This window comes from Ictalurus punctatus, chromosome 17, assembly GCF_001660625.3.
Source record: "Ictalurus punctatus breed USDA103 chromosome 17, Coco_2.0, whole genome shotgun sequence".
Classification (NCBI taxonomy): Eukaryota; Metazoa; Chordata; class Actinopteri; order Siluriformes; family Ictaluridae; genus Ictalurus; species Ictalurus punctatus.
In genome coordinates, this window is record NC_030432.2 from 13,266,725 (window position 1) to 13,289,730 (window position 23,006).

Consider the following 23,006-nt stretch of genomic DNA (forward strand, 5'->3'; position numbering starts at 1 on the left):
TGAGGAGGGAGGCCGCACGCTTTGGCGCCATCATGTGAGGGCCATGATGCGCGCGCGAGGGAGGGAGGGAGGGAGGGACGACGTCACTGCTGTAGTTCTGTTTTGAACATCGCGTGCACCACACTCGTTCTCTATCGCGCGCGCACGCTTAATCTCGCTGTCTTTCTTTGGGAAGTACAGAGGCACCGCGCTTAATGACAGGAAAACCAAGACTGTCCCACATATCCTCCCGAAACATCTATCGCAACATGAAAGAAAGTGAGTACTCAGTTTTATTTCCCAGTCTCCTTTCTCTTCAGACTTTGTTGGGAAGTGTTGAAGTTCAGAGCGTGGTTTTTAAGGCAGTCTGCAGTGAAATGCTTCCGCAGAAACACCTTCAGTCTCGTGCGGTGCTGTGCGGTGCGGTGTTTAAATATTAAGAACGGTTTATACTAAAGTGTCCTTTCCTGTTTTGTTGCACGCGTTCCAAACGTTATGTTTTAAACTGTTACCTCATGTAAAAGCTGTAACTTCATGTAGACTGTGATATGCTCCTCTCACTCACTGTGCTGATGTAGAAACATGACACATTCACACTGATACTCTTAAAACATTTTAAACACTCAAAGTCTTAAATACAAACATCCTTTCGACTTAAAATGCAATGTTCTGCAATGCAATGTTTGTTTTGTTGTTTCTTCAACCAGAATTCAACTTCTGATTGTATGTACAGGAGGATGTTACTACATTATGCACAATCTGATCACATCTTTGATTCCAAGCAAATCAAGATAATTAAGTATATTTCTGTCGTTGTTTCTTTATCATTTTATTGCAAAAATTTTTTAAAGAAAAAATAAAAATGTAGACTATTAAGGGTAGTGCACTGGAGTGAGATGATAACTATGAGAACAGGTAGTTGATGCTCCTTGTTAGCGAACATGTTATGTTAATGAAAGTCCAGACAGACCTCTTGATCTTTAGTCTTTTAAGCAGAGAGTAAGCAATTAAAGCCTCCAGTTCAGATGTTCTGTCATGTAATGGATTGTTGACTTTTATTTTCATGACGTCTTAGAAAATTGTCTCTGTGGTCCAGTGTGCTGGCTTGAACTTTTTGAGGAGAACAGCAATTTGAGTCAAGTCTGATTTACTACACATACCTGTCATGATCTCTCGCTTGGCTTTGTGAGAAAAGCCTTCAAGACGTTTAATCAATCCTTTGGAAGAAGCTGTAATTGCCCACTTGAGGATGGGAGATAAGAGTGAACATTAAAAGAGTGACGAGGAAAAGAGAGTAATGGCCTGGAGGACCAATGACATGTTTCAACCACTGCCACCCGCCTGCTTAATGACAGTGTTATGGCAAGCTAATGTCTGTTTTGTACACCAGGCTGTGTAAGGGAAACTCTTTACCACAGCAGTATTGAGGCACTGTAAGGGATTTTTGTCAAACGTAACGTTAAGCTCACACCAGCTGATAATTTGTATTTTGATACATGAATGCACAGCCTGTTTTGCTGCTCAGGGTACTCAGAAATAATAATAATAATAATAATAATAATAATAATAATAAACAATCCTGAAATGTTGCTTTTCATTGCACTATTGCCTAAATTAGGCCTCACTGATCTGGCGCCTATATTTATTACAGTTTGTTCCTTAAAGTGCTTAGTTTACTAATGACTCACATAACATTAACATAGATGACATGGAATAACATTTGATATCTAGTTCACACCACAGTAATATGTAAACACTACAGCCTCAGCAAAGCAGTTGTCGATTAGACAAATACAGCTGACATTCCAAATAGCTGGACAGGCAGCACACACTATAAATATTCCTCTCTTCTCTGTATTTTGTCTTGCTTAATACAATCACTCACGATTAATGATGTTAGAAGATAAAGCAGACTATTGTATTTCTCTCAATTTGCCTGTGTAACTCAACACCTTCTTTGCTGGAGCGTAATCTGTAATCTCTTCTGGGGCCCAGAAAAAGCTAAACCTTTTGTCATGATGGCATCTTTTGGAAAATGTGTAAAGAGCAGATTTAGTTTATTGCAGGTCACAATCAACTGGTCAGAATTTGTGGAAAACAGGCTACCATTATAAACTGTTGCTTGAATGGTTATTACAAAGTGTAAGGTTTCCTTCAGATTTTGATTTTGATTCAGAGTGGCTCTGGTACGAGAAGCACAGGAAATGCTGCACTTAAGAACAGGATTTCCTCGACAAGCAATTACAACAGGCAATGGTCTCTGCCCAGGTGTCAAAAAATGCTTTCAGTCTGTGTGCTTAGACAGTTCAGTGTTTAGCTATCCTTCTCACTTAATAAATTGTTTTGAAAGCCTTTTGTTTTCAGCTTTCTAAGAAAAGTTTATTCTATGTTGAAATATAAGAGCATTTGGATATCTGCTCTTTTCAAACTTGCACCTGTCCTGACATCTCTCACACTGACATGCTCAGTCTGTCCCTTCATCTCTCTCTCTCTCTCTCTCTGTGTGTGTCTGTCTGTCTGTCTGTCTGTCTGTGTCCCTCTCTCTCTCTCTCTCTCTCTCTCACACACACACACACAGTGTAAATGTCAACCATACAATGGCAAAGCCGAAATAGCTTTTTAAATGTTTGCTGCTTTAATGGATTATTTTAAGAAATTGTGCCGGTTATAGTTTTTTTTTATCTGTAATGAAAATATCAGATTTTTTTTGTTTAAAACAACTATATTTGTGTTTATTCGAGCTTTACTCGTATGGTTTTCTGCAAACATATTAAAAATTCACAGCATTTGCTGAAATTGTGTAAAAAGGAAACCCTGTCCATGTGTGGTCATATTCACAGCTGTCATAAATTGTTCGATTAGTATAAAAGTAAGAAATTAATTTGCTAATTTGCAAGTCACATAAGAAGATATGCAAACTTTTTCATTGATATCAAGCTTGTACAAGCTTGTACACTTCATGAGTGTATGTGAATCACTTCCCAAACAGGAATTGCACATAACTGTATTGTTATCATTAAGCCTTGGGACAATTCCAGGACTTTGAATGTGTCATCTGGCCTCACAGTGATTCATATAAAATAAAAATTCCAATACCCTCCAGCCCAACTCCAACAGTTTACTCACTTGTAACATTAAAGTTGCTTTAGGCAAAAGATTAGTCTTTTTTTTTTTCAAGATTAGGTCTCTAACCTTTAGGTAGATTAGACATTTGAATGATTCCTGGCCATTTTCACGTAACTCCGACCCCAGGATCTTCAGAAGTCTGTATAGTTTCTATAAAATGACTGACAGGAGGCGCATCCAAATACAAACCAGCATTCCAAATCATTTTCCAAACAGGTTTTTAGTACCTTTTGCTAGGCCCACAGCTTAATGCAAGGTTTATTATCATGTTCTACATATCTTCCATGATTATTTGTACAACTATGGAATAAAAACAAAATGATTATTGCACCTTTAAGCATACAAATATGGGTCTGTTTATTCCTTTGTTGAAGCAGTGTGGTATGACTGGTTTTAAAATGTTCTTCTGAGAACTCCTCTTATATTTGATGGAGAAATAATAAAACTTCCTAAAACGAGAACAGCAGAAAAGTGTGCCTTTTTGTGTTCACTTCTTTATTTTTCTGTGGTACGTTGACATTTAGATACAATTCACCTATTATAGCCTGACCTTAACCTTCAATGAAACTTAACTCTAATCATGAACAAAACTATAAGGGGAAGCTTATTCTATACATTACTATAATCAAAGACACAGAAATTAGAACTTGATCTGCTTATCACAAGAAAATACACACACACACAAACAAAGGCACAAATACACACATGCTAACATTATTTTTGTACTATTATTGAATATTATAAGGTTACATCTTGACGAAAACCTTTCATAAGTTTCATGTGTTTCATTATGGCAATGTTTGACTCAGTGATATTGATCAGTGATATTGATCAGTGATATTGTGATCTTCTGTATCACACTGTGAATGACATTTCTGGACTGTTTTTATTTCTCCTGAACATATGATGTCACCTCTTGCTTGAAATAATTTTTACAGTATGTGTCAGCACCTTGCTGTGTTTGTGACAGGAGACGGAGTGGCCTGACTGTGTGGTTCTCCAAATATGTATTCTAGAACTGAACTCCTGACATAACAGTGTGTTCCAGAAGTCTCCATACATAGGGGACTATGTTTGCCAGCACCATGTTGGTTGTGCCTTCTTCAGTGGATGTTCGTGGACATCCTCTTCTTGGTTGGTCCACAACACTTCCTGTCTTTTTGAATTTGTTAATAAGTTTGGCAACAGTGACATGTGAAACGTGCTTGTTATGTCACGTCCATTGCAACCTTGCGACAGCTTCCTGATCCAGCCATGAGAATGATTTCTATATGTTCTGATTTCAGTAGGCATTCTTACAGGCTATCTGAAAAATATATATAATATAAAATAAATACGAAAAATTTTGGAATACATTTAGCTAAAAATGTATTAATTTCCCCTATGTATGGAGACTTTTGGTATACCCTGTAGCTTGTCAGCTTTTCAAACTGGTAGCAAACATGTCTTGTTTCCTTCTTTGTGCACTCAGATCACTCACTCTACTGCACAGGTCTTCAGCATCCATTATAATGTTGAGACCTGTTCTGACCTCAGTGTATAGCTAAAGGGCTTGGCGTTAATGCCTATATACAGATAACAAGGGCTCATCTGCATTAAGCCTTGCCACTATAGCTACGGATTTGCATAGAAAATGCAACGCTTTTATTGAAATCATTAATTCTCCCAGCAGGACGCCAGCCCTGGGCTTTGTAGACACTCTGCCGCCTCGCCACCGAGGCATGAAACAAGCAGCCACATAAGTCAGTATTAAATATCTGACTTGTGTTAATGCCAAGAGACTGCGACAGGTTCTGGTCCTCTTGCAGTGAGTACCATCTGAACAGAGAGGACCAAGCACAGACATTTTTTGTGCCAGCCTCACTTGACACCTTAAGCCTATAAAATCTGAACCAAATTCAGTTTTATTTTATTTATGTTTATGTTTGTGTTACACAGACAAGGAATTTGTCTTGGTGGGTTTAAATGTAACACACTAACAGACAACAATTTAGCATTTACAACTCCTTAAGGAGAATAAGGAATTGAACAAACATTAAACAAATAGGATAAATAATATTTTCTAACTGGGGAGAGTAATGTAATAGAGTTTAAAAGGAATTCTGTACAGTGGTGCTTGAAAGTTTGTGAACCCTTTAGAATTTTCTATATTTCTGTACAAATATGACCTAAAACATCTTCAGATTTTAAACTTAAGTCATTAAAGTAGACAATGAGATCCCAATTAACCAAACAAGACTAAAATATTATACTTGGTCATTTATTTATTGAGGAAAATGATCCAATATTATATATCTGTGAGTGGCAAATGTATGTGAACCTTTGCGTTCAGTATCTGGTGTGACCCCCTTGTGCAGCAATAACTGCAACTAAACGTTCCTTGTAACTGCTTGGAGGAATTTTTTCATTGACTTGACCATTCCAAAACATTAACGTTATTCTTCTTTAACCATTCTTTGATAGAACGACTTGTGTGCGTAGGGTCTTTGTCTTGCTGCATGACCCACTTTCTCTTGAGATTCAATTCATGGACAGACATTTTCCTTTAGAATTCACTGGTATAATTCAGAATTCATTGTTCCATCATTGATGGCAAGTTGTCCAGGCCCAAACCCTGATACTACCACCACCATGTTTCATAGATGGGATAAGGACCTTATGCTGCAATGTAGTGTTTTCCTTTATCCAAACATAACACTTCTCATTTAAATCAAAAACTCTATTTTGGCCTCATCTATGCACAAAACATTTTTCCAATAGCCTTCAAGCTTATACACGTGATCTTCAGCAAACTGCAGACAGGCAGCAATGTTCTTTTTGGAGAGCAGTGCCTTTCTCCATGCAACCCTGCCATGCACACCATTGTTGTTCAATGTTTTCTTGATGGTGGACTCATAAACATTAACATTAGCCAATGTGAGAGAGGAGTTTAGTTGCTTAGAAGCTACCCTGGGTTCCTTTGTGACCTTGTGGACATGTCTTGCTCTTGGAGTGATCCTTGTTGGACCCACTCCTGGGGAGGGTAACAATGGTCTTAAATTTCCTCCATTTGCACACAATCTGTCTGACTCTGGATTGGTGGAGTCCAAATTCTTTAAGATGGTTCTGTAACCTTTTCCAGTCTGATGAACATCAACAACTCTTTTTCTGAGGTCCTCAGAAATCTCTGTTGTCCGTGCCCTGATACACTTCCACAAACGTGTGTTGTGAAGATCAGACTTTGATAGAGCCCTGTTCTTTAAGTCAAATAGGGAGCTCACTCACACATGATTATCATCCCATTGATTGAAAACACCTAAATACACTTTCAAATTAAACTGCTAATCCTAGAGGTTCACATACTTTTGCCACCCACATATGTGTAATATTGGATCATTTTCCTCAATAAATGAATTACCAAGTATAATATTTTTGTCTCATTTGTTTAATTGTGTTCTCTTTCTCTACTTTTAGGACTTGTGTGAAAATCTGAAGATGTTTTAGGTCATATTTATGCAGAAATCTAGAAAATTCTAAACTTTCAAGCACCACTGTATATAAAGTTTGGCAGCTTGTCAATGACCATGGTCATCTTTTATATGCTATAACAAAGATTTCTAGATTTCTGCCTGAAAACAAGATGTCGCTTGAATGTCTGTACAGTTGTCTTGTAAACATATCTAAGTTTGCAAGACAACTAAGTTCACCCTGCAGTGGGTTTACTTTTGGATACAGTGCACAGATATATTGCACTGTTCATTTGTGCATCATGATTTGTATGATGTTTAAATCTCCAGACCTGTGTACAGTGCAGATGATAAAAGTTAAGAGTATCAAATGTTACTAGGTTAAAAGTTGCACATTGAGCAATTTCATAGACCATTTTAAACGCAGCTCAGCATAAGAATTTGCACAGTGTAGCACGTAAAAGAGCTTGCATAATACTTGCTAAATTTAAATCTTTTAGTCTGTGTTATTTGGTTCTTCTTTTTCAGTAGCCCTTTTCTAATTTGTTAAGTGAGTACTGAAATCATTTACTGTGGGGGATTACTGTATACCATCACATGATTTGCTCTAAGAATAAAGTGTTTAGTTATAGTGAAATTGGACCCTTTTTGTTATGTAGTGAATGTTCATACAGATAAAACCTTCACTATAATAATACAGCTCTGTTCCTCGTGGCCCAGTTTCAACATATTTGTGCCACAAGGCCTATAAATAATGCAAGGTGATACAAGGTGAAATCATTGTTAGGGTACTGTTGGGCTACTTACACATGCATGTTGAGTAGGTTCCAGCCCAATTGAATTAGTTTCCTTCCAGTTGCTTAATATTATCATTTTAAAGCTTCTGCTGTTTGAGCAGATCAGTATCTGCATTAGCTTATTGGTAATAATGACAGTTTGGACAAGTGAAAACACTCTACCATCCCCAGAACATAGTCAACACATTATATTAAAAGCAGTTGTGTATGTCCACTGGAGAATTATGGTAGTATTTGTCAAAGTTGTTGATGCAGCTATTATCTGTTTTGTTATGTGCTGAGTAACTGCACAGTAATTATGGTGCAAGAGCACTTCAGTTTTGTTTGGGATTACATTTGTGTTCTGTGACTATTTTTAAAACTCAGTTTTAACTGCACATCTCAGAATGAAGTTAATATATATTTGTGTAATAGAGGCCACACATTTTAAACCAGTAATGGGTAATGACTTACAATATGATTATGACTGGTATTACTAGCAGTAGTATGGGTGGTGTAAATAAAAAAAATTCTTTCCCTTTGTGACTTGCTTGACATGACTGTGCCGTTATACAAAATCATCCACGCCTGGGTGGTATGACATGGCCTGACATGAAGCCAAAATGGATTCTTTTCATATAACAGCAAGGCCCAAAGTATGTTATTCCTCTTATACCACAGTGATTCAGCAACAATTAAAATGCTTAATTTATTAATGATTGACACGTCATGCTTTTTAATTATTTATAGTTACTTGAACATTTAATGTGGAATGTCTGCGAGGCAAGCTTAGTTCCTGTTATCACTTATGTTATGGCACTTATAAACAGTTTTTTCGTCGCCAACCTTTCTTTTTTCTGTCCTCTTGAAGTTAATGATGACAAAAAATGCAGCTTGTCATGCAACTGAGAAACCGGAAAGCTCATACTTCTCTGTCCTGAAGACTGTCTTTTGTGTCAGGAAACGTACTGACTGTTCCAAAGCGCTGACACGCAAAACTCCTTTGTTAAATGTAACTAAATGTCTCCTAACAGATAGCTTTTCAAACTCATTGATTATACACTTTTCATTTTAAACAACACAGAATTTTTTTTAAATCCATTTATTATAACCCTTAGGATTTTTTGGAGCTATACAAGTCCCTGTGCATGAGCTGTTCCTATAGGAATAATAATACAATAACATGATAACGTGTGCTGTTGTGGAAAATTAATCAACATCTTCTGATTTGAGAATTCAGTAGCACTGTGGTATAATATCAAATAAATGCCTGTGGGTTTAGACTTGCTTCGAATGTGTCAGTTATGCTGTGGAATGCATTTTATTGTACACAGGTAAATTTGTATTACAGTCAATCCTACTTCATTCTATAATGTTTCAAAATATGATGGCTATTTTTTCCTCAGAAATGTAATAGTAAAAGTGGAGCATTAATAGGTAGGTAAGATAATATAAATAAGAATAGGTTCTTGCTGAAAGGTTTTTGATAGAAAGGAAATTATATGTGCTTGATGAGATTATTGAGGAGACCTTTCTATAAGGTCTGTGTCATGGAAATTGATCATGAAATGAGATGAGATGTAAGGAATCGTTAAACCCATCTATGATTTGACTGTTCTGTACTTCTACACTGGTGCTGATAGACTGACAGCCAAGTGAGATGCATACCTGTGATTATTATTACCCTGTCATGACCTGCTCTCAACACAATGCAATAACAGTTATATGGAGAGGGACAGTCTTAAAATAGTCAACCAGACAATCAAAGTCATAGTCATAAAAGTGTCTGAAAATGTCAATATTACATGATTGACCAAAGATATAAGGCCCATAATGCAAGCCTGAACTGAAACTAACTGCAGTAGAGCATTACCAAGACAGATATTCAGCATCTGGAGATGTCTTTAATATCACAGTACAGCAGCAGCACAGGACTGACATAACCTGAGGCCCTTTAATGCTGTGAAGCTGTTTTATAACTAGAATGCAAAAACTGAATGAAATATGTAGACTACCGGACCTGTTGCCTGAATTCCTGGGTGTTAGTAACTGGCTTTCTAAGTAATAGTGTCATTTGAATCAGATGTATTTTAACATTGTTTAATAGGTCATGTTCATGCAAATTATATTACAAACATTTTCTCAAATGCAAATATAATGATAATTTTGGCCTGCCATTCTTGTCTGAGACGATCCCTTTTTTGCATCTAGTTTCCTGGACATTCAGAGGGGAAGCTCTGAATGTATATTATGACGGTACATGAATACCAAACAAAAGTTTTTCTAGTATCTATATTTTTCTATTTTACACACATAAACAAGAAAAGTCTGAAGCACATTTTCACTCCTGAAAACTATACTCAGATGCAGATGGTCTGTTGGCTTTCTTAATACTGATTCTGCCCAGTGTACAGTGTGTTCCAGTAACACAAATTACATGCAGATTGCACAGATCTTCAGATACTGTTTGCTAAAAATTCTGAACAAACTCTTTCCGATCGTAATATAATTCCAACAATATTGTGCTTCAGTTAATTACGTACATATACTCAGCTTAAATCTAAAATGTCACACATATCACTGTTATTAAAGAATCCATGTTTTTTGACAGAATATTTTAAAACGTAATCTTGATCCTTGGCTCGTCCCTGTAGTTCGTGAGTTAGCCTGTTATCGGTGTGCAGGTGTTATAGAGAATACTTAAGTTTGTCCTTTTGTCCTTCATCTGTAAGCTATACGTGAAAATAAACCTCAGATGACATTCTTGCTGAAGGCCTGCCAGGCTGGGCGATAGTATTCCTGCACTAACGTATGAGGTTTGATAACGCCTAATGAACAAATGAAAAATCAAGGGCTTTATTTAGACTGATCTCCTTGTTGATCTTTTTCCCCATCTCTCTCTCTCTCTCTCTCTCTCTCTCTCTCTCTCTCTCTCTCACACTTACTCCCACTCCCTCCTCAGATGGAAGAGGAGAAGTCGATCTTTCAGCTCTCGTTGATTAAAAAGCCGGCTGTGTGTTTACTGTTGTGAGGCTGATGTGCGAACATGGGGTCTTTCCCACCAGGCTGAGGAACACAGGCTCAGAGGGCAGCGAGCATGCTGTGTCGTCAGGAAGTGGCATGTTTACGTTCATCATTTAGCATGTCTGAATGGAATGATCTACAGGGATGCCTGTCACAAACACAAAGTTGCTGATGGTCTAACACAATCCATCTGCCAGAATCTGAGCAAAATGTGTAATGGTTCAGTTGAACTATGTAAGAGACACTTTCAAATGGCTTCTGTAGGCCACCGTAGATATTTCTGATATTGTAGTGCCATTCGGTTACATGGGTTTTTTTTCTCCACGCAATATGAATAAAGCTTGTAATTGGATCAGTATAAGATAAAGTAATCATTATAGATGAGGTGATTAGTGAGTCCTATCTCTGTGTCGTTTTTTGCTGCAATCACTTTGTTTAATGATGATACATACAGGGCGCTTTATTCACAGTAGATCATAAGAATTAATTAGCAAGGCTGACATTTCTAATTCATGCAACATGACCTTTATCTGATTTAAATGAATTGATCGGAACTGTTCTTGGTAAATATGGTGTGTAAACATGCAACAATGTTGTTTGTTATCAGCAATATAGCTCAGTATGTCTCAATAATGGCTGCACTTTTTGATAAGCTTGATAAGTATGTGAGGAGTGCATGATCTTTTATTTAATCTTTTTTCTCAGTACCTAATCCCAGGCTTATTTTAAAGTTTATAGTAAGCAAGTTGCTTTCACTGTAGACACTGTGGACTCTTTAATGGGTTGGTCTTTTAAAAGGTCCATAGTCCATTGTTTAATCCTACAAGTGAACTTGGTTGTTAAATCTGGAACTGGGTTATTAAAGCTGCGCCATGCTGTTAAATGCCAGTTTAAACAAAATTATAGTAACTGTTTTACATACAGTGGATATAAAACTTCGACACACCCCGTATACAAATAAAGTGAAAAACAATAAAGGGGAAAATAAGAAAACTAAAAAACTTACACTAACCTAGCTGCATAAGTGGGCATACCTAACTAATACTTTGTTGAAGCATCTTTTGATTTTATTTCACTACTCTTACTTTTTGGTTAAGAGCCTATCAGCATGGCACATCTTGACCTGGCAATAGTTTCCCAGTGTTTCTTGTAAAAACATCATCAAATTGTAAGGGCATCTCCTATGGGTCAGTGGTAGCTTAATGGTTAAGATGTTGGGCCTCTGAGCTGAAGGTTGTGAGTTCAAATCCCAGTACTGCCCAGATGCCACTCATGGGCCCTTGAGCAAGGCCCTTAAACCTCAAATGTTCAGTTGTGTAGATTAGATAAATGTAAGTTGCTCTGTAGAAGGATGCTGGACTCAGGCTCGGCCTTTTATAAACATTGATTTTCTTTTGGTTAAGCCATTTCTTCGTTGATTTGGATGTATGCTTTGGGTCATTGTTGTGCTGAATGGTTTTCATCTTCAGCTTACTAGCAGATACCTGAATGTTTTGCACTAAAATCGGTTGGTATTTGTGGACATTCATGATTCCGTCCACCTTGATAAACCTGCCTGAAAATATGAGAAATTGTTGTCACATGCAGAGAGTAATCAGTACTTGTCAGATTTTCCTGCAGCTCCCTGGTAAGATTTGTCTTGTATTTTTGTAAATTTTGGTGGGATGTCCTGTGCTTGGTAATGTCATTGTGGTGCTCCATTTTCTCTAATCAGAATAATTTCATTGATGAGAGCTATAGGATAATTATTTTTGAACATGAGATTGATTGTGATTGGTTTGGTCTGAACACAGCCACATCCCCAATTGTAAAAGCATGTGCACACTTATGCAACCAGGTTACTATAATTTTTTTTTTAAAATTCTATTTTTCCCTAAAATGTTTCTGACTGTTTTGCACTTCATTTTTATACATTGTAATTTCATACTGAGGGTGAAAAAAGACCTGACATGATTAATCTTTTGTTTTGTTTTTTTACGTCACAAAAACCTGCCATCTTAACAGGGGTGTGTAGACTTAGTCTTAGTCATATCTATTGTACATAATTTTCACCGATCTGAGTCAAACCTTGGCATTGGTAGGCTGTGAATTTCAAGATAAATAAAAAATTTCAAAAATCACAGACTCCCTGTCTATGCTTTACACTTTGAGAACCTCTTTGCTAGACCATACACAGACATTTTCTCATTGCCTGTCAGCAAACACACGAAGTCTCATTTGCTCAGTATTAAGTACTTCGCATAAAACTCTCTAATATCTGGTGTTCTGTGAACATAGTGTTCAGAAAAGGTTTCTTTTCACTGAAATTCAGGGCATAGAGGTGCGTGCACATGGAAATGTGAAGAGCCAATCAGATTACAACTTTCAACAGACGCTATGCGTTACGTGTGAAGAGCGTTTGAGGCTGACACTACAACAAGCCAAGCTGTGCCTTCCATATTTCAGACACTTATATATTTCAGGATAAAAAAAATAGCTATTTGCATGTAAAGTTTGAGTCATTCACATATTCATTTGCAGTTTAAATAAGACTACATTCACATTACCAGTTTGAAGTGACACAAATCCAAATGTTCTGTGTTAATGTAATACAGATCTGAATTTTTTCTGGATCTGGTCTTTTCAAATCAGACCTGGACTGTTGTTGTAGTTGGTCCTTGTTTGATTAAATATCCAGTATGTAACCATGAGACATGAATGAGAACGGTCTGATCAGAATTCATGTGGCATTTAGCCCAACATATAATATATGCACACATCACTGTTGTTGTTATCATCCAGTGTCTGCGATCAGTGAAAGGATGTGGAAATTTAGTTAATTACTTAATATTTGGGGAATCACTTTAAGCAGAATTGTAAGGAACCTATAGAAATCGAATAATGTTGTGAAACAGTTTCCCAAGAAATCAATGTGTCCATACATGGTGTTTCAGGGACAGGTGCATTCATATTGAAGACAGCTATGGGTCACATTGAGTTAGAAATGTTAACTGTCAAGATAGACCAATCTAATCTGAGTGAAAATCTGATAATATATAACAAAAGGGTGGACATGCATAGAAAATAACACTGAGAGATGGAACAGTGTATGGTAAGTCAATGGAAATGCATTGTGTGTATGCTGGCTGTAAGATTCAGCAGAGCCTTTGTCTTAAGAGGTAAGCTAATCCTTTTTGGCAGCCTAGCAAACTGTGTTCTGTACAACATTTGTCAAGTTTTTAGGGCAGCTCCATATTTGTATCAATGTCCATAATCATTACTCATTTATCCCATACAGACAAGTGAGTATGTCTTTCAGAAGGCTACAGTGCTCACGCAGAGGATTCTTTGAATGCTTTGAGTACGTCTTGGGTTATTTTAAGTGCATCTTCACCAGTAGGTTGTGAATGAAGTAGGTACATGAAGTGTATCCATTCATTTTGGTCATGCAATGAGGGGAAATAGGTATTTGGACAATTTTGATTATTATACTTGCAGTGCAAATACATTTATCCTTCAAATTTACACAATACCTTTTTATTTTGTACTTATAAATATGAACAAAAAAGTATGTATTCATAGGCATAAATAATTTGATTGGGAAAAAGTATTGGAAAACCGCAAATTAAATTGTGCCCTATTTCTCTTGGCAAATTAGCTTCAGTTGCCCAAGGTTACAAGGGTCTCTCTGATAGGCTTACTGTTTCAAAATCCTCCATAAATGTTTGAAAGGGATTAAAGTCAGGAGATTGGCTCGGCCATGAGTACGTTTGGCTTCCTGAGTACGTTTTGCTGTATGTTTTCAGTTATGTTCTTCTTGAAACGTGCATCTTCTCAACAGATTCAGTTTATTACCCGATGAGATTAAATTCTCCTGTAATCTGTCCTGGTACATTGCTCCATTCACGTTTTGCTTTGTCTAAGTGCTTTTAGATGTGTGTCTCTGTGCTTCTTTTTTAGCAGAGGGGTGTAGAAATGGAGGTGATTGTGGTGCAGTTAATTGCTTATTGTTCTCTGTGTAACTGTTATTCCTGCTGTTTCAGGTCATCCTGCAACTCTTTTTGAGTGGCTATTGGCTTCTCTCTTACCTTCCATATCATTAGTCTGGGAGCACATTGTGAAGCCTTCTGTGGCCCACCTTTCCTGGCACAGTTAGTTGTGGGTTCATAAACTTTCCACATGCATATTATCAAACCAGTTGTACTGACAGGGTTGTGTAAGGTCTTTGTAGTTTTTTTCCATTCGAGTGTTATTTAATAATGTTAGACACCTAAGAACTTTAGAAAGCTCCTTCACCTTCAGCCTGAATGTTATTTGCTGCATGAAATCTTCACAGTCAATGGCAACATCTTTTATATCCAGAACTTTATTTATATATAGATTTATTTTTATGTAACCTTTACATGTGCAAATTTAAAGAATATATACACTGGAAGTATATATATTAAAAAGTGTCCAAACATTTATTTCCCTTCACTCTATATATTGGGCTCTTGTTTGATCTCTGCCCTGTGTCAGTCTGTCTTTGTTTGCAATTCCAAGCGTATTATGCTGCTGTGATCAGTTTCTCCATTTTTGATGTGACTGTCAGGGTCCCTGTACAGTAGAGTTTGTTGCTGCAATGAGTGTCCTTCCTTGATGTTTTGCAGATTACCTACTGTTGAATGTCAGAAAAATTAGGAGCAAGTTAATTTAAATCTGAATCCAAGTAGTAATGAAAATTTTATTTCAGTATACATCAATATCTGTAGAGCACAACATATTTCAAAGGCAAACTCAGATGTAATGATTTAATGCAAGTAGTGATAGTTACTGGCTCGGCACATACTGTACATCTTTGATTATTTATGTACAGTTGATTGTGAATTGTTACATACCCTTAAGACAAAATGAAGAAGACAAAGATACTAGAGTTATACAGTATCAGAAAGGCAAAAAGATATTCATGGGGAAATGTTAATAGAAAAAAGCCATGAACAGCAGGAACACTGAAGCTAACTCTGGTTTGTTAACAGAAGGTGCAGGACAGTCTTTATTTTGTTTTTGATTTAATTTAAACAATACTTGATATCAGTGATATCAGTTACAAAGCTCACATCTCATTTTCTGATTGTGGTATAATCATTCTCTAAAAACTTGTATACCCACTATTTGCGTTTAGAAATGCTCCTCACCTTTTTTGTATCGTCTGAACAGCTTTAGGATTCCCTCAGTGGTGCTATTCACCCTCCCCATTTTCCATGCCAGGTTGCTTCACCAGTCATTGCTAAGTCTGCTTGTGTCTCTTGTAACTCTGCCAGATGTCATACACGGCCTTCTTCAAATGAGGTCTGGAGTACAAGCCAGTCATGGTATTTTTTTGTTTTGTTTGTTTTGTAGATAAATTACAAACATTTGCACACAACTGTACTGTTCTCATCTGAAGGAATGTGTGAAGTGGGATACATTGTGTTGAACCTGTGTTTGCTATACTGATTAGAACCAGAGAGCTTTTCAGCAGTGATTGATTTGCGCATCCTCAAATTATACAAGCAATAATAATATCTTTCAATAAAGATTGAAAATGCACACAAACTGCATTTTACATTTTGGGTCTAAGGTTTTGTTTTGGGTCTGAGATTTTCTCGTCATTTGTTAAATGAAAACGCAATATTGTTGTTGTTTTTTTTTAAATCAAAAACCTACAGCATTAAACAGAAAAGTTTAACAGTTCTGTTAAACTTGTCATTTTTGTGTTTGCTGTTCTTGTTTGTCTGTGTGTGCTGTAGTACTGTCAGGAGATGCCAAACTAGAATAATTAATAACAAGAATTAATAAGTCAGTCCTCAGCTGGTTTATTGGATCACTGAATATAAAAGAAATTCTTTTGACCATTCTTCTGTTTGTCCTAGTTTGAGTGGCATCTGGCATAAAAGCTTCGTAAGGACACAGTGATACCAGGAAGCTAAGTGCTCACAAAGCAAAAGCTAACCTGTTGGTTTTGCTATTTTTGATATTACTGTTGATAAAATGGTTGCTGATAAGGTCTGCTGTTCGTCACATGACCATATTCCAACATTGTAATCTATAACATATAAGTAGTGCCTACTCAGCATGGCTCAAGGTCCCTTTCCAGAACCTTCAAACTAACTGTTCCTCAGTGGTGGAATGAACTTCCAACCTCAATCCGGACCACAGAATCTGTCACTATTAAAAAAACAAACAGCTAAAGACCCACCTCTTCCGTGAGCACTTAACTAACCCCTAAAATGCCAACCCACATTATTAAAAAAAAACAAAAAAAAAAAACTTACTCTGGCTCTTACATCTCTATGTCTGTGCACTTTGCTTCTCTAGAACTCAATTATAAATCTTGTATTGTAGCATTACTTGTATTCTTCTCTGCTTGCTATATCGCTTTCTTGGATTTCCTCATTTGTAAGTTGCTTTGTATAAAAGCATCTGCTAAATGAATAAATTTAAATGTAAATAACAGGCCTTTTCGGTGGAGCTGACTAGGAGAATGTGAACTTCTGTTGGTCATTTCATAATAATACACATAATTTTAGCCAATGTAAAGCTAAACATGGTTTGTTGGTGATAATCAATCTTGTTTATGTGCATCTTTAAGATTAGTGAAAAATATGGATCATTATTTTGAAAATCTTCCCTCCCCTCTACTGTAAGTCCTATATTTACACATTTACTATAAGTCATAGTCTCTATATTTCATGATAATTAATTAATACCACATTCTGAGCAAGGAAACAGTATACTGTTTAAAATGTTGTTGGCTGTTCTAAATCCCAAATTTGACTAAATTTAAATCAAATGTACCATATAAAACTCTGTTCTCATGGATATATAAAAATGTTAGCACATTTGCCTTGCACCACCAGGGTTGGGGATTCGATTCCCGCCTCCACCCTGTGCGCGCAGAGTTTGCATGTTATCCCTATGCTTTGGGGTTTCCTCCGGGTACTCTGGTTTCCTCCCCCAGTCCAAAGACATGCGTTGTAGGCCGATCGGCTTTTCCAAATTGTCCATAGTGTGTGAGTGTGTGCACGATTGTGGAGTGGATTGGCACTCTGTCCAGGGTGTCCCCACCTCATGCCCCGAGTCCCATGGAATACAGACCAGGCTCCCTGCGACCCTGTGTCGTATAACTGGTACAGAAGATGGATGGATGGTTTGTGTCAACAGATTCTGTCTTTCCTGGAAATCTCTCATTGTTTTGAGAAAGCTGTGTAAACAGTATCATCAATATTACCAATTCCTTATCACACAATTATGTTAAAACAGTTATTGTTATAAACAAGTAGCATAATTAATCCTTGATTGTAAGCTTTAATTGAATTTTGGGAAATAGTCCAATCTTTGTACTGAATATTTGCTATATTTGCATGAGTGATTAATGGATCGTCTCTGTCTCAGGCTTTTGTTAGTGAGTGTGTATGTACAAAAGGATGAGCCTGAGCTGGTTCTTGCATGCCATGTTGAACATTTGTTAATCTCCACAATTCATTTTATCACCTTTGCTCCACCATTGGTCATTTGAGCTTATGTCCCTAGGAAGATAATATAAACTGTCCCATGCAAACAGAGAACTTGACTTCCCTCCACATAGCATTGTTACAACACTGTACTTCAATAGCAACACTTCTGTCAACATTGCTTCTTATCTCTGGCAGTGCACAATGACTAAAAGTGTTAGTGATAGTCCAGTACTAACGGGAAGAGGAAAATAATGTATTTGAAACATTATGTAGCTTTATATGTAAGATTGCTCTAAATACTCTAAATAAGAGTATTTTCAGCCTTTGACCATGTGGTCATCTTTACAGTGACTTTCATAAATATTAATAACTTACATAAAGGCTCCAAATCCACTGCTATCCCGCACTTGATAAAATGGATAATGAAGATAAATGAATTAAGTTTAGACAATAAATAGTGAGTGTTATGGGTTAAAAATTATTATATCTGAGTTTAGTTTATATTGTCCGGCATACATTCTGCTATAATGCCATCTGGCTGATCCAGTTAAACCTAAACGTGACAGAAAGTGCATTTTGCCCTAATATTTTACCATTTGATTTTCAACCCTAACTTATCCAAACCTTTTCTTTTTGTTTTGCAGATGGTCACAGCTGATGGGGCCAAAGAAAATAAATCAGAAAGCAGTGTTCAGTGAAAGAAGAGAAGGAGACCATGCTATGAAGTCCAGCTGTTACGGGCCGCTGCAGGAGCACACCCTTTTTATGACCCATTTGAGCTCATCTTTCTTGTTCAACGATTAATAGCATTTCCAATGTTTAATACCATTGAGGCTGGTGATTCCAGAATTATTGTACGTTCGCTTTGGTCTCCTTTCAAAAATATTTATAACAAAGGTTTAACGGCCCGCCATGAAGTGTGATAGAGATATGAAACCTTAAGCTCAACATGCTTGAGCTTTGGGCACAAGATTTGTGTTTGTGCCTCAATCACAAGCTGAAGATCTATGAAGAAGAACATTAAGGAATGTATCACAGAACTTCCTGTAGATTTGGATTGTAATGTTTTCTTTTCATGACAAAATATGACTTGATTTGGGACCTTAGACAGCGCAACTATATCTTGATTATGATATCAAGTCTCATAAAAGGTGAAGAGATGTGTAACGTCTCCTGTAATGTTGATTCAAACATCGATCAGTTCTTTCAGCCAGTACTATACATTATTGTTATCATCCTTGGCTTTCCAACAAACTGTATGGCTCTGTGGGCTGCCTACCTGCAGGTGAAGCAAAAAAATGAGCTGGGTATCTATTTGATCAACCTTTCTGTGGCTGACCTCCTTTATATAGCCACATTGCCACTTTGGATTGATTATTTCCTCCAACACGATAACTGGATCCATGGGCCAGGGGCTTGCAAGCTGTTCGGCTTCATTTTCTATACCAATATATATGTCAGCATTGCTTTCCTCTGCTGCATTTCTGTGGATCGTTATTTGGCGGTGGCTCATCCACTCAAGTTTGCCAAAGTGCGTCGGGTCAAAACAGCTGTTTTGGTCAGTGCCATAGTGTGGATTATAGAAGTTGTGGCCAACTCGGCACCACTCTTTCACGATGAACTGTTTGCAGCACGCTTCAACCGCACCTTCTGCTTTGAGAAGTATCCTATGCAAGACTGGGTGGCAGGGATGAACCTCTACCGCATATTTCTGGGCTTCTTGGGTCCCTGGTGCTGCATGTTAGGAGCATACAAAGGAATCCTGAAAGCAGTGCGTGGCAATGTTTCCACTGAGCAGCAAGAGAAAGCTAAGATCAAGAGGCTAGCTCTTAGCCTCATCCTCATAGTGCTTCTTTGTTTTGGACCCTATCATATGCTCCTGCTGTGGCGCAGTGTGCTCTTTCTCATCAACCCCTGTGACTGTCGGGTGGAAGAGTATTTATTTACTGCCTACCACGTAGCCCTCGCTCTCACCAGCCTCAACTGTGTGGCAGATCCAATCCTCTACTGTTTTGTGAATGAAGGAGCTCGCAGCGATGTGGGCCGTGCCCTAGCCACCCTGATGGCAGCCTTTCACCGAGGACAAACCACAGACATGTTAATGGGGGGTTCCATCACTGTAGAAACACCCCTGGCCAGCAACAAACCAGAACTCTATGGAGAGGTCAAAACTAATTCCTATAAAAGTGAAATTGAAACTTTGAAAGAGGAGTGTCTTCAAATGACCAAACTTAGTGTTAAAAAGTGAAGCGATGCAGTATGTATGTAGGCATATGTCTGTCAAGAGATCTTCAGGGACCCTGAGCCTCAAGTTTCCTTACAGTTTATGTCAACAATGTTGGCGTTTAAGTAAATTGTTAGTGTAAAACCCAGCTCTTTGAATGTTATACCACATGCCTTGTTTATTACCGTTTGGAAATTGTCATTTACAAATGACAAAGATTTCCCTTCCAAAAATTATTTAACACCTTACTTACCCCTGCTAACATCAATTATAAACACATTCCTTTATTTATAGCTCATGCCACCTTGAAGCTCAAAGAAAGATCATGGCAGAGCTTTAGCTGTAACAAGTGTAAAACTTTTTGCAGTAAATTATTACTTCTTCCACGGTTAGACACAAGTTTTTAAGCATTAATTATATTTTTGAAACAGTTTATACTGCAAACACCAAAATGGTAGTGGCCTTTTGTGAGAAAAAAGTGATTTATTGTTTCAGACAAAATGCAATTATCTTGAGATGATTCTATCTTAATCTTGTCGATGAAATACACTGTAGTATATTCTTAAATCTGAAATTAGAAAATGGATTCTCATGAAGATATGAATTCATGTTTTCTACCAGTTATTCTTTGCTTTGAGACACAACTTTTTTTTTTTGAGTACTCGTGTTACATATACACTATACCATTGCTTTGAAAGCATGTAAATTATATTTATTTAATTTAAAACTACTAATTTAACAATTGTTTCAGTTGTTCAGGTCCTTAGAATCCCCGTCAGTCTGAGAATCATGTGTATATGGTTAGAGTTGTAATAAACCTTACAGTTTTAAAATGCAAATGATATATGAATATTATATAACATATTATATTTAATCATATATCTCTTCAAATGTTCCTTTTACAAAGTTCCGACCTATCAAACTTTTTGCTCTTTGAATTTTTTTCCCCCTAATCATTTTAATGAGGTAAAACAGCATTCCAGAGAGGAGAATAAAAATGTATGATCTATATACAGTATGACTGTCACAAGTACCTACATGTAATGCATCAGATGAGTCTTATTCGTTCTCGAGCTAAAAATGGTATTTATTGTGGATAAAGTTATAGTGAAAATAATATTTTAAGTTTTAATGAACAGTCGCAAAGCACTGCTTAACTGATGTTAAAAATTGGGATCAAGGTTTTGAATGTCAAGCTGTTTAGAGGGATTTTTTTATTTATTATTTTTTTTCCAGAAAAAAAGAAGAACGTGTTTGAAGTTTGCAGTAACTGTTTTGAAAACGTGAATATTCCAAAAGCTAAAGCACCTGAGGAAATCAAGAAGTGTTATATTATCAAGGCTGGAGTATGTTTGACATTTGATGTTAATCTACATGTTATGTAGATGTTAAAATACATGTGTCACTCAGTTGTCTATTGTTTGTTTATTTTCAGTCACCCACAGACATTCGTAATGAAAATGCATCCAAATAACAGACTTTGCACGTGTTTACATTCCTATTCAGATGAATTCTTGGAACTTTCCACCATAAATCATGAATGTCTTTTAAATCTTAGAGGTTTGCAACTGAACTGGGGGTGCCTGTTATGCCAAAACGGAATAAATTATGTCAGTTCAATCATTTCTTAGTTTGGTTTTGGCTTGACCTTATATGAAAAGGGCAAATAAGAGAGATGGTACCATAAAGCACTGTGTATGTAGTGTGTTTTTCATATTTAAATGCTGGAAGTTCAGTTAAAATCCATAGCAAAATCCCCAGATTTGAATAAACTACCTACAGAGTTGATATAATTGAGCAGGAAACAAATACAATCTATGAGAGTAAATACAACACTGGAGCTTTTCCTGTGTACTATAGATTATAAATAGCTGCTAATGGGAACATTATGTCTTTATTTTCTGTCTCCTTATTTAAGGTTTTTAAGCTTGTGCACTCAGAGCAAAATCCCCAGTGCTGAAATAACACCTAGAGTGTTTATTTAACACTTTCAGTGTTCATTTGTGTAAATTTGGACATATATAAGCACTGAAGGTGTTAATTCAACACTGGGGGTTTTGCTGCAGCACGTCAGTATGGCTCACATCATTATGTGGTATTGATCTGTGCTGTTCTTGAGGTGTCACCCTGAAGTAGTGTTTATCTGATCACCATTCTCCATGACACTTCTTCAATTTTCACTATTCATAGCAGTTCAGCCAGATCCAGGCTCTTAATCCATACACTGTGACTCCTGATCCATGTTTTCTTTGACATGGAGATGAGGAAGGTGGCCACCACTTCCCAATATAGTACATGGTAGTGTCAGATGTTAGTCACGGAGGACCACAGCACTGCAGGCTTTACCATTGTATCTCATTTAACACACCTGATTCAACACACCTAATGACCAAGGATTCGTGGGCTGAATTTAGTGTGTTAGAAGAAATAAATACTTATCTGTGAAGAGCTGTGGTCATTAGGGAAATTCATGTATATGAATAAGTCATGCTAGTGACTGTAAGGGTTTATCATTAACTTTCTGCTCTAAAAATTTACAAACCGCATGTGTGATTTGCATAGGTTTTATTTATTAACAATCTTTTCTTAGTTTGTCATGAAAATGTGTCTAATAATACATCATATTTTTTATCACTGAGCCATAAGTCTTAATGTCTGACGTAAACAAAAGCCAGTACTAACCAAGATACACCCATGGTGGTTAATCATTAAATGAGATTTACAGGAATGGCCAGAAAGTTGCCACAGCCACACTAGAATTACCTCTAATTTTACTAAAGGAGAGAAAGCTACGTTTACAGCTACATTTACATTTAAAGCTAGAGTCACATTTCCAAGAGCTTCATGTTTCTATTCCTCAATACATTTAGAGCTGTAGTCCTAAATCTTCCTAACTGAAGTTTTACTGATGGATTCTGGATTTGAAAATGCATCCAATTATAAAAATATATAATGGTAGAGTGATTATTAACTTGTA

The 23,006-nt window shown here is 36.9% G+C and overlaps 1 protein-coding gene across 1 annotated transcript; it reads left to right on the forward strand.

Annotated features, from left to right (window-relative positions):
• The first annotated feature begins 107 nt into the window (after positions 1-107).
• gpr4 (G protein-coupled receptor 4) lies at positions 108-21,649 on the forward strand. The gene is made up of 2 exons (XM_017491763.3): positions 108-258; positions 18,450-21,649. The coding sequence occupies exon 2, from the start codon at positions 18,881-18,883 to the stop codon at positions 20,051-20,053; it is 1,173 nt and encodes a 390-aa protein (XP_017347252.2). The 5' UTR covers positions 108-258; positions 18,450-18,880; the 3' UTR covers positions 20,054-21,649.
• Positions 21,650-23,006: the final 1,357 nt, after the last annotated feature.

Coding starts and splice junctions, on each gene's coding strand:
- gpr4 (XM_017491763.3), top strand. CDS start 18,881: ATGACAAAATATGACTTGATTTGGGACCTTAGACAGCGCAACTATATC.